The 14,553-nt window shown below is 34.7% G+C and overlaps 1 protein-coding gene across 8 annotated transcripts in view; it reads right to left on the bottom strand.

Moving 5' to 3' along the window:
• LOC143222785 (RNA binding protein fox-1 homolog 1-like) overlaps positions 1–14,553 on the bottom strand; it is a 104,151-nt gene that overhangs the window by 45,467 nt on the left and 44,131 nt on the right. For all 8 annotated transcript variants that reach the window (XM_076449753.1, XM_076449751.1, XM_076449752.1 and 5 more), the window contains one exon: positions 3,457–3,600. In XM_076449753.1, coding sequence (XP_076305868.1) covers positions 3,457–3,597 — 141 coding nt within the window. In that variant the 5' untranslated portion in view covers positions 3,598–3,600. The remainder of the gene's footprint in view (positions 1–3,456; positions 3,601–14,553) is intronic.

Genomic DNA, 14,553 nt, shown 5'->3' with positions numbered 1-14,553 from the left:
CTGCAGATTACTTAATTGCTCAGTAAAGGAATCTTGGTACCCCTTGGTGTTGGTTTAGCCGTTTTGTTCAATGAACAGCATCTTTGAACATCTGTTGAATGCATACCTTTCTTTGACACTGAAAAATCTTGCTTTGCTATATTTATCTGGAATCATATATTTAAGAGTCCAAATTGTGTCATTCTTTTCTATCCATTGATTGTAACACTCGATCAGACGAGAAATTGATTTCCTTGCCAGAATTAGTGGTGAGATTTTCAACTCGACATGCTCTTTCCTCTCGCAAATCATATGGGGACGAAGCTGCAATTGTGCTAGAATTTTTATCTGCTACAGTAGGTTCCGAATTAATCAGGTTAAATTAGGTAATAGAAATTACTATAATGATAACAATTATAAAAATTTTCTACAAGGTACACTCACTAGAACTAACAGCTCACGAGTAGCAAGGGCTTTGTGTAGCTTGGTTAGTGTAACATTTGCTTCAAGTTACCGCATATTTTGACACTTTTTATCACGATAATTTTGAAAATCATGATCAAAAAGCAGTAAAATAATAAAATTTAATTATAAACAGTTGTATAAGGTTAAGAAGCTTTAAACTATTTAATATAAAAAATGTTTCCTGCTACAGTTTGAAGTAATTCTAAAAATAAAAGATGGTAGTTTTTGGTTTGTATTTCTTATGATGGTTTGTTCTGAATTTCGCGCAAAGCTACACGAGAGCTATCTGCACTAGCTATCTCTAATTTAGCAGTGTAAAACCAGAGAAAAGGCAGCCCATTATCACGACACACTGCCAACTCTTGGGTGACTTGTTCACTAACGAAAAGTGGGATTGTCGGACAGATTATAACGTTTCCACGGCTGAAAGGGCGAGCAGGTTTGATGTGACAGGGATTCGAACCCGCGACCCTCAGATTACGAGTCGAGTACCTTAACCACCTGTCCATGCCAACCTTTTATAATGGTTATGCTGTCGGCCACCTTTAGCTTGTCTATGTTGAGTAAGATTAGAACAAACAACAGATAAAACGTGAATATTTATCGAAAAAAGAGAGAATTATCTGAAGGTCCAGATCGTCAGTAGGCGCTCCTCATTGCTTGGGGCCCTGCCCGTGAGTGTAATGTTGTGTAGTTTTTGTGTATTAGTGTTAATTTTTTTTTAGTTCAGTTTGAAATTTTAGTTCTGATGGTTATGTAGAAAGTTATGAAGGAATGTTTTATAAAGTTTTTTTTTCTTCATTTATGTATTCAGTTAATAATGTACCGAACCTGTGAATTGTTAAGAATGTAGACACCTGTGCGAGTGATTTTTGGGTTTGGACTGTGCCTCCGACCTAATAATGTCGAGGTTGAGAAAATATAGCTCTTGTTATTTTCGTGTTCATTTGTGAATTTAATGTTAGGGTGAATAGAATTTATGTGTTTAAAAACGTACTTAGGGTGTGAACTCAAGTATTAGAGTCATTACAGTAGAGGCGAACTGCAATATTAAAAGCTTCGATGTAAACTTACACAACATTAAAACTAGCAATTACGGCTTTAGGGTTTAGTTGGTTTAACGTGTTTTTGAAGTTAAAGATATATTTAAAAAAGGAACCTGTAGATGTTGCATAAGGCGTGAGAGCCCAGGATATGTTAAACAAGTTTTAGGTTGTTTGAGGCAGTCTTGTATGTGTGGTTTGGGAATGTTATATGCGGTAGGCATAACTCACTTTAAAAGTAAAGATCTTCGGTAATTAAGTTATCTTTCTTTAATTGTAACAGGGATTTGCTCAACCGTCGTTCACGTTTCTTTTCAGTTGTTTTTCATATGTGTTGGCCCGGCATGGACAAGTGATTAAGGCACTCGACTCGTAACCTGAGGGTTGTGGGTTCGAATCTTCGTTGCACTGAACATGCTTACCCTTTCAGCCGTGGGGACGTTATAATGTGAGATCACTTCCACTATTCGATGGTAAAAGAGTAGTGCAAGAGTTGGCGGTGGGTGATGATGACTAGCTGCCTTCCCTCTAGTCTTACACTACTAAATTAGGGACGGCTAGCGCAGATAACCCTCAAGTAGCTTTGCGCGAAATTCAAACCAACCAACCATATGTGTTTGTTCAGTTTCATTTTTATAAATTGAAAGGATGTTGTTCTTTTTGTTGATTATAACAGTTGTGTTGCCTTCGTCAGCTTTTAGAATATTAATATTATTATCTTTTCTCAGGTTGTAGATGTATTTTAGTTCATCGTTTGCGAGATTAGACTTTAGTCACAGGTTTGGGTAACTGCATTAATAGTCTTGTTAAAAAAATATTTAAAACTTTGTTTAAGATAAATACAGCTTTTGAGAATTACGGGAAGCCAGATTTAGTTATAATTACCTATCTTAAAAGCATGGGAATTAATTGTTCAGAGCGGCGTTGTCTTTATGTTCATTCCTGCGTTTCTGTAAACTATTTGTATCTCACGATAACATAATCTTGTCAAAACGTTCTACATTTATCACTAAAAGTGTTTTCATTACCAATTCAAGCCGTCGAGAAACTTTTATTTCCTTAAAAGTGTGTTCCTCGTCATCAAATTTAATGCCAAGTAAGAAACGTTGTTAACAGAAATAATCCTCAGCCCAACTTCTAGCCAGACAGTCACTTTGGCATACAAGTTGTATGTGTTGATATGCATCTTGAAATTATTTCCCCTCATTATCTAAGTTTAGTAAGCTTAAAAAGAAAATCTCATTTCATTAGAACTAAAGAAGTAAAGGCCTTGGGCAATCTCAATAGAGGAAATGGTGAGCACAAGTACTTTTAAAATAATCATTCTGTGTCAGGTACGAATGTAGGACTTGGACACGATAGAAAAATGTGTCCAGATCCAAAACAAACAATGTCAAGGGAGCGAGAAATAAGAGAAGCAGGAGATAAAATCTAACCACTAACCCCTCCCCACTCACCCATTTACGTCTGCGAAAGAAAATAGTTTTATTATTTAAAGTAAAACAAATCCTTACAACCAAAGTTTTGGATAAACTAATGGAAGAACCAATTAAAGCTTTGTAAACATGTGATATAAATATACTTTACATTCATATTTATTTACACATTATCAACTAAAGCGTGTCCAGTGTAACATGTATTTAACAACAAATCGAATTTACAAATAAAAAACTATTCTTAATTTTTTTACAAAATTTTATAGGAATTTCGGGAACTCTCAGTACAAATATTTCTAAACTAAGCATTTATTAAGGTGATAAAATCTCGTATTTATCATCGTAACTTGTCAACAAACTTCAACAACTGTTCATTTCAGTCACGTCCTTTAATACTGGCATTTAAATAGTGAAATGTGAGCTATAATAAATATAAAATGAAAAAAAAATAAAAATATACAACGATAATATATTTAAACTCAAATTTTGAAGGTTAATCAATAAATAATCCAAAAACAAAATATATATCTTACAGTTTGTTGTTCTATACTATTACTACTAATGATTGGGGTGGAGAAGGTGGTAATGTCTTTCTGGCCACTTCGTTGTGGGATGCTCGTCTGGTCGCTGTTTTGCATGTATTGGCCATAAGAAGTCATCTGTGATTGCACCATGTGCTAAAAGCAACATATTGATAAGTAAAAGCGTAAAAATAAATCAATTTACAATATACATTTCCCCATTACAGTAATCAACAAAGAAGGATAATTCAGAGATATTCAACAAAGAATATATCGTATAACATAAAAACTGACTAAACCACAAAAAATATTAGAAATAAGATAAAAGAAAACCTTTTCATTAAGTTATAGAGTAGAAAGTATATATCTATGCATTTATTTAACAGTTAAGTAACTGTTAAAACAATACATGTTTTTTTTGTAAATTTGGCCTTGTTGAAGACAGGTGCACTTGTTCGAAAAACTAATGAGTGCTTCACTAGCACTATACGGTAGATACCTTTGTGGTTTGAACAATTAGACTAATGTAAGAGTTTCATTAGCACTATATATCAACTGTTAGAAATGAATTACAAATAAAATATAATGTTCTTAGAAACCCTTCACATTTTAAACGTTGTTGTTGTTTTGAATTAAGCACAAAGCTACACAATGGGCTATCTGTGCTCTGCCCACCACGGGTATCGAAACCCGGTTTTTAGCGTTGTCAGTCTGGAGACATACCGCTGAGCCACTGAGGGGGGGGGCATTTTAAACGTAACATGAAATAAACCAAAATATTCAATACACAAATTAATAGGGCCTGTAATTATACAATAACAGAGAATCACACCAGTTTATTAATTCTCAAATTAAACATACGATCGGTCCATTATAAGTCATGGAAAATGGCGAAATAGCGAACACTTTCGTAAAAAAATGAGGTAATATCATTGCTAACCTAAGTAGCTGTTGCTATTCTGTAAAGTATGATAGCAGCTAGGTTCTGACGCATGTCAGGTAACTCTTTCTTTTCACTCCACAAACTCAACCATATAAAGATATTCTATTTCATTCTATCCAGGTAGTGCCAAATATTTTCTGCAAGATCATAACAAGACTCTTTGTAAATTATTTCAAGATGTTAACATTTTTACTTTGCAGAGATCTAGAACAACACGTTGACCTACTGATTCAAACTTTGCCATAGCCCATTGAATGTATTCATGTAAGGTTTGTTAATATTCATTTTTATGCAGCGACACTTCAATGATAGACTTCGCATGGAATGACAAGAAAGCAACCATATGACCTTGTCAGTTGATACAATACAGTTTGTGTGAAATTGTTAATCTCCCTACCCTCAAACCCATAATTGCACATAAATTCAAAGCAGCTTAAGGGCCCGGCACGGCCAAGCGTGTTCGCATCCCGGTCGCACCAAACATGCTTGCCCTTTAAGGCGTGGGGGCGAGTATAATGTGAGGGTCAATCACCCTATTCGTTGGTAAAAGAGTAGCCCAAGAGTTGGAGGTGGGTGGTGATGACTAGCTGCCTTCCCTCTAGTCTTACACTGCTAAATTAGTGACGGCTAGCACAGATAACCCTCGTGTAGCTTTGCGCGAAATTCCAAAACAAAACAAATCAAACCAAAGCAGCTTCTTAACCATTTTTTGGTTGTGATTCATCTATTTACACAGTTCTAATAAGTTAACGCTAGTTATGTTTTAACAACATTTTTTACCACATCTTAATGTTTCTAAATGTTTATCTGCACATTTATGAAACCATTAAATATTCTCATAATCAAGCACTGTGATTACTTCATCTTTTGATTATCATTTTTTTGCAATTCAACCTGTTTAGGTTGTTTGTTTGTTTTAATTTTGCGCAAAGCTAAAAGAGGACTATCTGCGCTATCCGTTCCTAATTTAGCAGTGTGAGAGCAGAGGATAGGCAGCTAGTCATCATCATCCACTGCCATTTTTGGCCTACTCTTTTACCCACGAATAGTGGGATTGATCTTAACTTTATAATGACCCCACAGCTGAAAGGGCGAGCGTGTTTGGTGTAAGGGGGTTCGAACTTGCGAACCTCAGATTACAAGTCGAGCGTCTTAACCACCTAACCATGTCGGGCTACCAGTTTAGAATCTTTTCTCTCATTTTCAAATAATGTATAATGTTTTGGCATCCAGTATATTTGTGAGTGCTACTAGTCCAGATGTTTCAAGTATTTTCAAATTTCTTCATTAATTTATAGTCATTAAGTCTTCTTACAGAAGCATGCTAGATAAGCCACGTTACACATTCAAAGAATATTTGAATATTTCTGACAATAAATCTTCATACATAGTTTCTTATCATTAACCAAAATGATAGGTATAACAGGAACAATCAGTTGTATGTATATATTGTAAAATACAAATGGAATCATTCTATTACAACTACCCATTCGTGATAAGGTGAGAAGAGAAGAGAATCCAACACAATGAGAGAACCATGTCTCATCACTTTGTAAGGTAAAAGTAGATATCAATTATATCAGGTCATCCATTAAGTAATGTCCGATTTTAGGTTCAGAAAAAGAGAAAGAATTTCAAATTATTTTAATGTTATTTAATCAATAATGTATGTTTCATTATTATTAATTACTTCCTGCCAACAATTCACAATCTTCTGAATGTCACTTCTATAAAATTCTTGTGGTTTGGAGGTAAAGAATGTAAAGAGGATAGTTTTGACATCTTTATGTGATCTAAACTCTTTTCCATCAAGATAGTTCTGCAAACTTTGAAATAGATGATAACCAGGTGAGGCAAGGTCTGGAGAATAAGGAGGATGTGAAAGTTTTTCCTAGTCTAGCTCTTCAATCTTTGCAGATGTGATCCTTCTTGTATGGGGCCGTGCATTATCCTGGTGTAACGTAACACCTTTACAGTTGATCAAAGCAGGCCTCTTTTCTTTCAATGCAACATTCAAGCACATTAACTGTTGATAATAGAAAACTGATGTAATCGTTACATTGAGCGCCAGCAACTCAAAGTGGATCACACCAACAATATCCCACCAAATGCTTAACAAGACTTTCCTAGGGTGGTGGTCCATTATGGGTTGTGCTTTATCCAGTTTACCTGCACTGAGCCTTTCATCTTTCATTTCCAGTCACTAATCTGTCCGTAAAAGGTGAGTTATGTTCACGAGAATGCAGAGAAGAGCAAATGTCTACTCTTGCTTTAAGGTTGGTTTCTATCAAGTCATGAACGGCCAACCCATTTTCCAAGTTTTGACACCTTTCCAAGCTGTTGCAGATGACAGTGAATTGTTGAATGGGTTGAATTAAGCCTCTGTGCTAGCTCTTTGACTGATAGAGAACAATCTTCATCAAGTGGAGACAGCAATAAATCATAATTAAACTCAACAGGACGACCTTAACATGGTACATCACTTAAGCTGTGGTCTCCTGATCTGAACTTTTGAAACATTTTCTTTCATTGAGAGGCTCCGCACAATAAACTCCTTGAATGTTTCGTGCAGTTTCTGCTCCACTGTTGCCTTTTATAAACTCATAAAGCATTATATGCTTAATGTGCTCCTCAAACACATCCATCTTCGTAAGGTTTTATTTTATGAATGATTTGAGAAAATGGAGTTGGGTTAGTTTCTGTTATTTGTCTGAACATTTTTATACACGCCCTAATACACATTTTAGTCATTAAATCCTTCTACAAAGACAGAAAGATGCACTTTCTGTATTAAATTTTCGGACATTATTTATGGGATAACATATTAGTTTTCAGTAAACAAACAGTGACCACTAATATGTGTTATGACATTTAATTTATATTTATTCTCAGTAGACCTAAATCATTTTTCTGTTTTTCCCTTCTTTCTTTTTTGGTGCAATTAACATTTCTACAGAGGATATTTTTCTATCATTTGTTGCTTACAAAACTTTCATAGATTAGCACACTCACGATGTAACAGACTTTGACGAACATTCTCTGACCAAGAAGAGTATTTTGTGGGGGAGTCTTCTCAGCATTCCTTTCAAATAATAAATAACATTTTAAAGTCTAGCCTGAATCATCTGTTAAATGTAAATGATTGTTTGTCACCTAGCGTTTCTACAAATTCTGTTTTTATATTGTTAAATAATTTTAACCGATGTACAATTGAGAAGATAATCATTTAATACTTGGCTGTGTTGTCCAAACATAAGTAACCGATTTGTTACAAACACTCATTGTTTTCACCAATTTTATTTCAAATGGTCACATTTATAGCTTTATATAAATAAACCTGTTTCGTTGGAGAATTATAAAGGGCATGTTCTTTAAACCAAATAATTTTCACTGAATCCTTAATTACTAGTGTAATATTTACCAATATTTGAACTAAATTACGAAGAGTAAACTTGACTGTAACACCACCTATAAAAAATAATTGAAGTACAATATTAATATTGGAGAAGATTACGCTAACTTTTACATCTGTTTAAAAAAGGGTTTGGGTTTCACGTTTTATGGCGCAAAGCAACCTGGCTATCTGCGCTTTGAAAAAAAAAGGAAGACAATGATATTCAATTTATATGATTAGGCAATTAACCTTAAAATTTCCCGAGAATAAAGAGCAATACACATTAGATATGTGGGTTATTAATAACAAAATATCAACCCATACAATACTATTTTCAGCTCATTCTCATTTATTTATAGCAACACAGCTTTACGATGAATTACAAAATCCAGAAATAGCTTTCTTCGCTAAGGTTGCTATATCTTTCAAAACAACTAGATTTGTCTATTTCCCTATGGTGGCCCGGCATGGCCAGGCTGGTTAAGGCGTTCGACTCGTAATCTGAGGGTTGCGGGTTCGAATTCCTGTCGCACTAAACATGCTCGCCCTTTCAGCCTTGGGTGCATTATAATGTGACAGTCAGTCCCACTATTCGTTGGTAAAAGTAGCCCAAGAGTTGGCGATGGGTGGTAATGACTATTTACCTTCCCTCTAGTCTTACGCTGCTAAATTAGGAACGACTAGCGCAGATAGCCCTTGAGTAGCTTTGCGCAAAATTAAAAACAAACAAACATTTCCCTATGGTGAAATACCAGTAGCATAAAACCCAGAAATATCTTTATTCGCTAAGGTTGATATATCTTTCAAAATAAGTAAATTTCTCTAATACCCTCTGGTGAAATAACAGTAGCGTATCAATGTACAACTTTCACAAGTTATTTTTCAAAAGCCAGTCTGCAGGTACAACTACATAATGTTCCAGTGATAAACACGCTAACTTTGTGCTAGGAACAGAGCCATAAAGTTTCTGCCACACACCCTAATAAAGTATTCTCTGTGCAACAATGTTTTGTTTACAGCTTCGCCAGACATGGCCTAGTGGTTGTCGTGCCGAATTATGAATGAATCTGTTTGTTTGTTTTTGAATTTCGCGTAAAGCTACACGAGTGCTATCTGCGCTAGTCGTCCCTATGTTAGCAATGTAAGACTAGAGGAAAGGTACCAAGTCATCATCACCCATTGTCGACTCTTGAGCTACTCTTACCAACGAATAGTGGACTGACCGAACTTTATAACGTTCCCCCACGGCTGAAAGGACGAGTACGTTTGGTATGAGAGGGATTCGAACCCGCGATCCTTGAATTACACGTCGAATGCCTTAACCACCTGGCCATGCCGGGCTTATGAAATAATCAAAAAATTAAAGTTTCATACCCGTTTTCGAAAAAAAAAGTCTTTGCATTTTCAAGTAATGGGTGTGTTCTCATCTCATATTGTTCGATCAGAGTAGCTCAACAGTTGACAGTGGGTATTGTTTTCTAGCTGCCCTTTCTGTAGTCTATCACTATAAAATTACCAACTGTTATGCACAGATAACCCTGTTTAGCTTCACGCAAAGTTACGAAACAAGTAGTTTGCCGTTTTGAAAAAAGGTTTGACTTTCACGCAAAGCTATGCAAGTGCTATCCGAGTTAGCTGTTTCTAACATATATGTGATAGTTAATACCCCACATAGCTAACTCTTCGACTAAGCTTTTAACGACAGAATTTGGCCATATATAATTACATTTCCGCAACTAAAAAAGTGACGTAGATTCGAAACTGTAACCCACTGATTGTGACGTAGATTCGAACCTGCAACCCTGTGATTGTGAGTCAGATACAGCAATAACTTGTCGAAATTACCAATTATTCTCTTAAACTCGTTGATACTGACTTTGTATAACCATTTGAGGTTGTTGTGAATGTAGATTTACAAGTTACATAAAACACGGTAGGTTTGTATACATTAGAAATTAGGAAACTAAAATAGCATTTACCAGTTATATATTAAGAAATTTATTGTTGTTTGTTTGTTTTTTGGAATTTCGCACAAAGCTACTCGAGGGCTATCTGTGCTAGCCGTCCCTAATTTAACAGTGTAAGACAAGAGGGAAGGCAGCTAGTCATCACCACCCACCACCAACTCTTGGGCTACTCTTGTACCAACGAATAATGGGATTGACCGTAACATTATAACGCCCCCACGGCTGGGAGGGCGAGCATGTTTAGCGCGACGCGGGCGCGAACCCGCGAATTACGAGTCGCACGCCTTACGCGCTCGGCCATGCCAGGCAAGAAATTTATTTTCAAATTCTTTAAGAAGCAAACAACAAATATATTTTTATTCTGTTAAATTAAAGGGAATTTAGCAGACAAGTAGTTTTAATCAAAAGTCAAAAACGAAATACATTTGATATACAAAACTAACATTATATAACTGTCTTAATAAGGTATTACCCAATTATCCTTCTTCAAAATTGCTGTTTAATGCCCTTCGCTGTGCTTCCTCATTTTGCAAGATTATCATTTGATTTTGTTTGTAACTGTTTCATGGAAGACAGTTACACACTGAACGAAATTACGAAACATCAGTACACTATCGTTTGAGTAATGCAATTTTAAGCCTTATTTCATTTGAAAAATATTTATCACAAAATGATAAGAAATAAAATATCAAATTAAAGTTACTTTTTGTGATATTGGGTAGCACCACACGCCACTTTTTAAAGTTTAAATTTGGACAAAAATATACTTAAAAACTGGTTTTAGCAAAAAAAAGCTTTAAGTAACGTAAGATTATCAAGAATCTCAGTAAATGTAGTTGCGAAGTAAAAACTACAGGGTGATAATTCTGTATTGTTTTAAATGGGAGACATTTACACGTGTTACCACGTAGCATCTTATTGGCAATATCAGAATATTACACAAATCGAAAGAATATGAACATTATAATAGGTCTAAAATTGTTTATTATAAGAATTTCAAGATACAATTAATGTAGTTTTGATTAACATTTTTATTTAATGTTTACATTGTGTTGAAAATGGCAGTGTAACGACTTGTAAACCAGTTTTATTGTATGTTGCTTTATCCACAAACAAACTTTCCTCGTGATATTGGTTTTCAGCTCTTAGATGGCACAATTTAAAAGACACTTTTCATTTACTAAATAAAATATTGTTTTTATAAGTTAATTTGTTTTGAAAAAATGTCAGTGATTTCAGGAAAACCTGGACAGTTCTTAAAGAATTCTTGGTGACAACATATTTTAATATATTCTAAAACATAAATATTTCTTTCCTCAATCTATCTATGACATCGATCATTTAGGAACTAAAACATCACAGTTATGTTATTTCAGTATCTTAAGAGAAAGCAAAAACAACATAGCATTTTGTTATCTCCGACTATGATTACGTATTATTTTAATGAGTTATACTAAGAGAAGTATCCGTGAATATAAAACTCTTAGAGACACGCCTTCTATGAGGTTAATTCTTAATTCACAAGAGGAACATGTAAAATTAAATTTTAATTTACAAGTTGACCACAGAAACATGTTTACAAGTCCACGACATCCTACATATAAAACTATAATTTATCGTTTCGTCCGAAGGGAGACATACTGTAGACTTGAAACTCAAATGTATCTTTGTCATAAAATTTTATTATTAACCTACATTCATTATCACACTAAATAACTGGTACGTTGGTTTTATTTATTTTTCCAATAAGCGATGCTATTTATACGTGGCGTAATCATTTGAAATTATGTACGTTAATAATTGCTTGTACGTATGAATTTATCCTGGAAAAGTAATTAATCATTATTACACGTTATAGCCTTAACCTGTTCAGTGTCCTAGACGAGATAACTCGTCCAAGCCGATCGGTAACACAGTGCCACGGACGAGTTAATTCATTATCAATAATACCTAACTTGAACGCTAGGTGTCAGCACCATATATGCATTTGACCTACTTACAAATTGTTTCACTTTCGATCCAAAATGGCGTCACGAAAAAAGTTACAAAATAAAGAAGCATAAGAGTTGTATTGTATCAGCTGAAATACTTGGCAGTCAACAGGTTAATACACGGATTCAGTACTACAGTTTTTAACGAAATACGACAAGCAGTGAGCAAAAATTGGTCATTAACTAACTTCATTAACTGTTGATTCAATACTTCAGTTTTCTAACACTGTAGACGGTGAGCAACAATCATGGCTGTTCATATTTCTCTATCAATAACGCCAGTTACATTCCCTATCCATGATAGCATTCGATAAAAATTACTGTTTGTATACATATTTACAAACTGTTAACCGAGATAAACCAAATCGCGCAGTAATTTATTTATTTGATTTTAACTGAAAATATTTTAAGTATGAGAAAAGTCTCAGTTTTAGAGGAATATTAACAGTTTTTTAAACTAAATTCCTGAAACATGGGATTTACAGAACCAGTAAGTAATCAACATTAAAATAAGATTGAATGTCCAAATTTCGAAATTTAACGCAATTTTAAAAGACATACATTACTAGTAAAGTAGTATATGCACAAATATAACACATAAATCTGACGACACCTAGCATCCGCTGAACTAATAATTTTTTTCCTCAATAATTTAACCTCATTATTAGCACTGATTAGCACGTGATAATGGCTTTTAATTTATATTTTTCCTGAAGGATATTGTTTGTGAGAGAACAGGAGAACATTATTTTATATTGAAAATGAAGAACAACAATTTGTTTGTTTTGTGAATTTCGCGTAAAGCTACACGAGGGCTATCTACACTAGCCGTTCCTAATTTAGTACTGTAAGACTAGAGGGTAGGCAGTTAGTCATCACCACGCATCGCCAACTCTTGGACTACTCTTCTACCAACGAATATTGGGGTTGATCGTCACATTATAACGTCCCCACGGCTGAAAAGGCAAGCATGTTTGGTGTAACAAAGATTCGAACCCTCGCCCCTCAGATTATGGGTCGAGCACCCTAATCAGCTGGCCATGCCAGGCCAAAAAACAGCAGACCAATATCTATTTACTTTGTTAAAAATTGAATATTTTCTTAAAGGTTGAAAGATGATCTAAAAATCCACAAGTTGTAAGCTTAATGATCACTGTTTTGTTTATGCAGAATCTAAAAACATACTATATTTACGTAAAAATAATAAATATAAAAGTATCTACATGCAAGATATATAACTAATGTTTTGTGTCCGGTTTATTGTTATTCATACCTGTGTAGTTTTTCTTGTACCAAAGCCACAGCGGGGTATCTGTTGTGTCCACCGAGAGGAATCGAGCCCCTGATTTTAGCATTGTAAGTCCGTAGACTTACTGCTGTCCCAGCGAGGGACATCTATATAAGATGCACAAAATTTTTGAAAAGTTTTTTTAAAAAATCTTGCTCGGAAAAGAATAGTTTAACACATATGGACACCGTTTGTTGCAGGGTTAATGTTTATAGTTTTTCATTGTGTTTTTTTTTCACGCAAAATCATCATAGTTTAATATGTACACGCAAAATGTTTACAGCGTGCCCAATATTTTATTAAGTGTTTTACAATATAGCAGGAGTAGCTTTTATGAAGGTTTCTTGGATATATACGTTGAAGCAATTCATCCTCATTCGGAAATTTACGTGATTGGTTTGGTTTGGTTTGCATTTCTCGCAAAGCTACACGAGGACTATCCGCACCAACCGTCCATAATTTAGCAGTGTAAAACTAGAGGTAAGGCAGCTAGTCATCACCACCTACCGCCAACTCTTGGGCCACTCTTTTACCAAAGAATAGTGGGATTGATCGTTAGTTATAACGCCCTCACAATTGAAAGGGTGAATATATCTGGTATGAGGAGGATTCGAACCCACAACCCTCAGAGTACGAGTCGAGTGTCTTAACCACCTGGCCATGCCGGGCCAAATTTACACGAAGCCCAATCAAAAATTCAAGGCTTAATGTCCGGAATTTGGGCTTTCCCGCTCAAACTTTTGATTGGATAATGCTCCATTACATGTGTTACGAATACTAAGGCTTCAGTTAGGAAGTGCAGGGCTGGTTAGTAATATCTGTCGGGAATGTATGATTTTAAAACAATTTTCTGTATTTTTAAACACCATGAATATATATTTTCCCCTTTTGTTATTATTATCTAAAAGAAAGAAAGAAGACAAAGCGTATCTATTTTACGAATTGCTAACACGACTATACGATTGTTTTAATACCACCACATAACAGTAACTTATGGTCTTATAACAAAAATAACAATACTAAAATATCAGCTCCTCTTTTCAAACTACAACAATTTCACACAACTATAATCTACTTATTACATATATAAACAAAAAACAATCACTAATTACATTTATATCGACAAGAGATTTAATAACAAATTTTCAAAAGATTTTTCATAGACTAACTTTGCAAATAACAAGATATTATTATCCACGTGATCACACAATACAAAGCTTGTTTCGGTCCCGTGTTAAACTTTAGAAACTGTATAATAATCAATCATTCTCTGCGTATATGATTTTAGACCTGACCTAACAAACCACCTTACTTACTTTAAGGAAGTAAATGGAAACGGCCACAAAGGTTTTCATTGTGATAAAAATTTCTTGTATATATATTTTTCCTTATTTCTTTTTTGTCAAGTATAAATAGCATGGCATCATTAGGAGGAACTTTAAATCAGAACAAACTTCATTACACTAACTGACTTGTCGTCCCCTTAGCTCTAATCAAATAAACAGTTATCACACTTAACGGTAAGT

The sequence above is a fragment of the Tachypleus tridentatus genome, chromosome 8 (genome assembly GCF_004210375.1).
Source record: "Tachypleus tridentatus isolate NWPU-2018 chromosome 8, ASM421037v1, whole genome shotgun sequence".
NCBI lineage: Eukaryota > Metazoa > Arthropoda > Merostomata > Xiphosura > Limulidae > Tachypleus > Tachypleus tridentatus.
The sequence above is the reverse complement of the archived record's forward strand: the minus strand, read 5'-3'. Positions and strand labels throughout refer to the sequence as shown.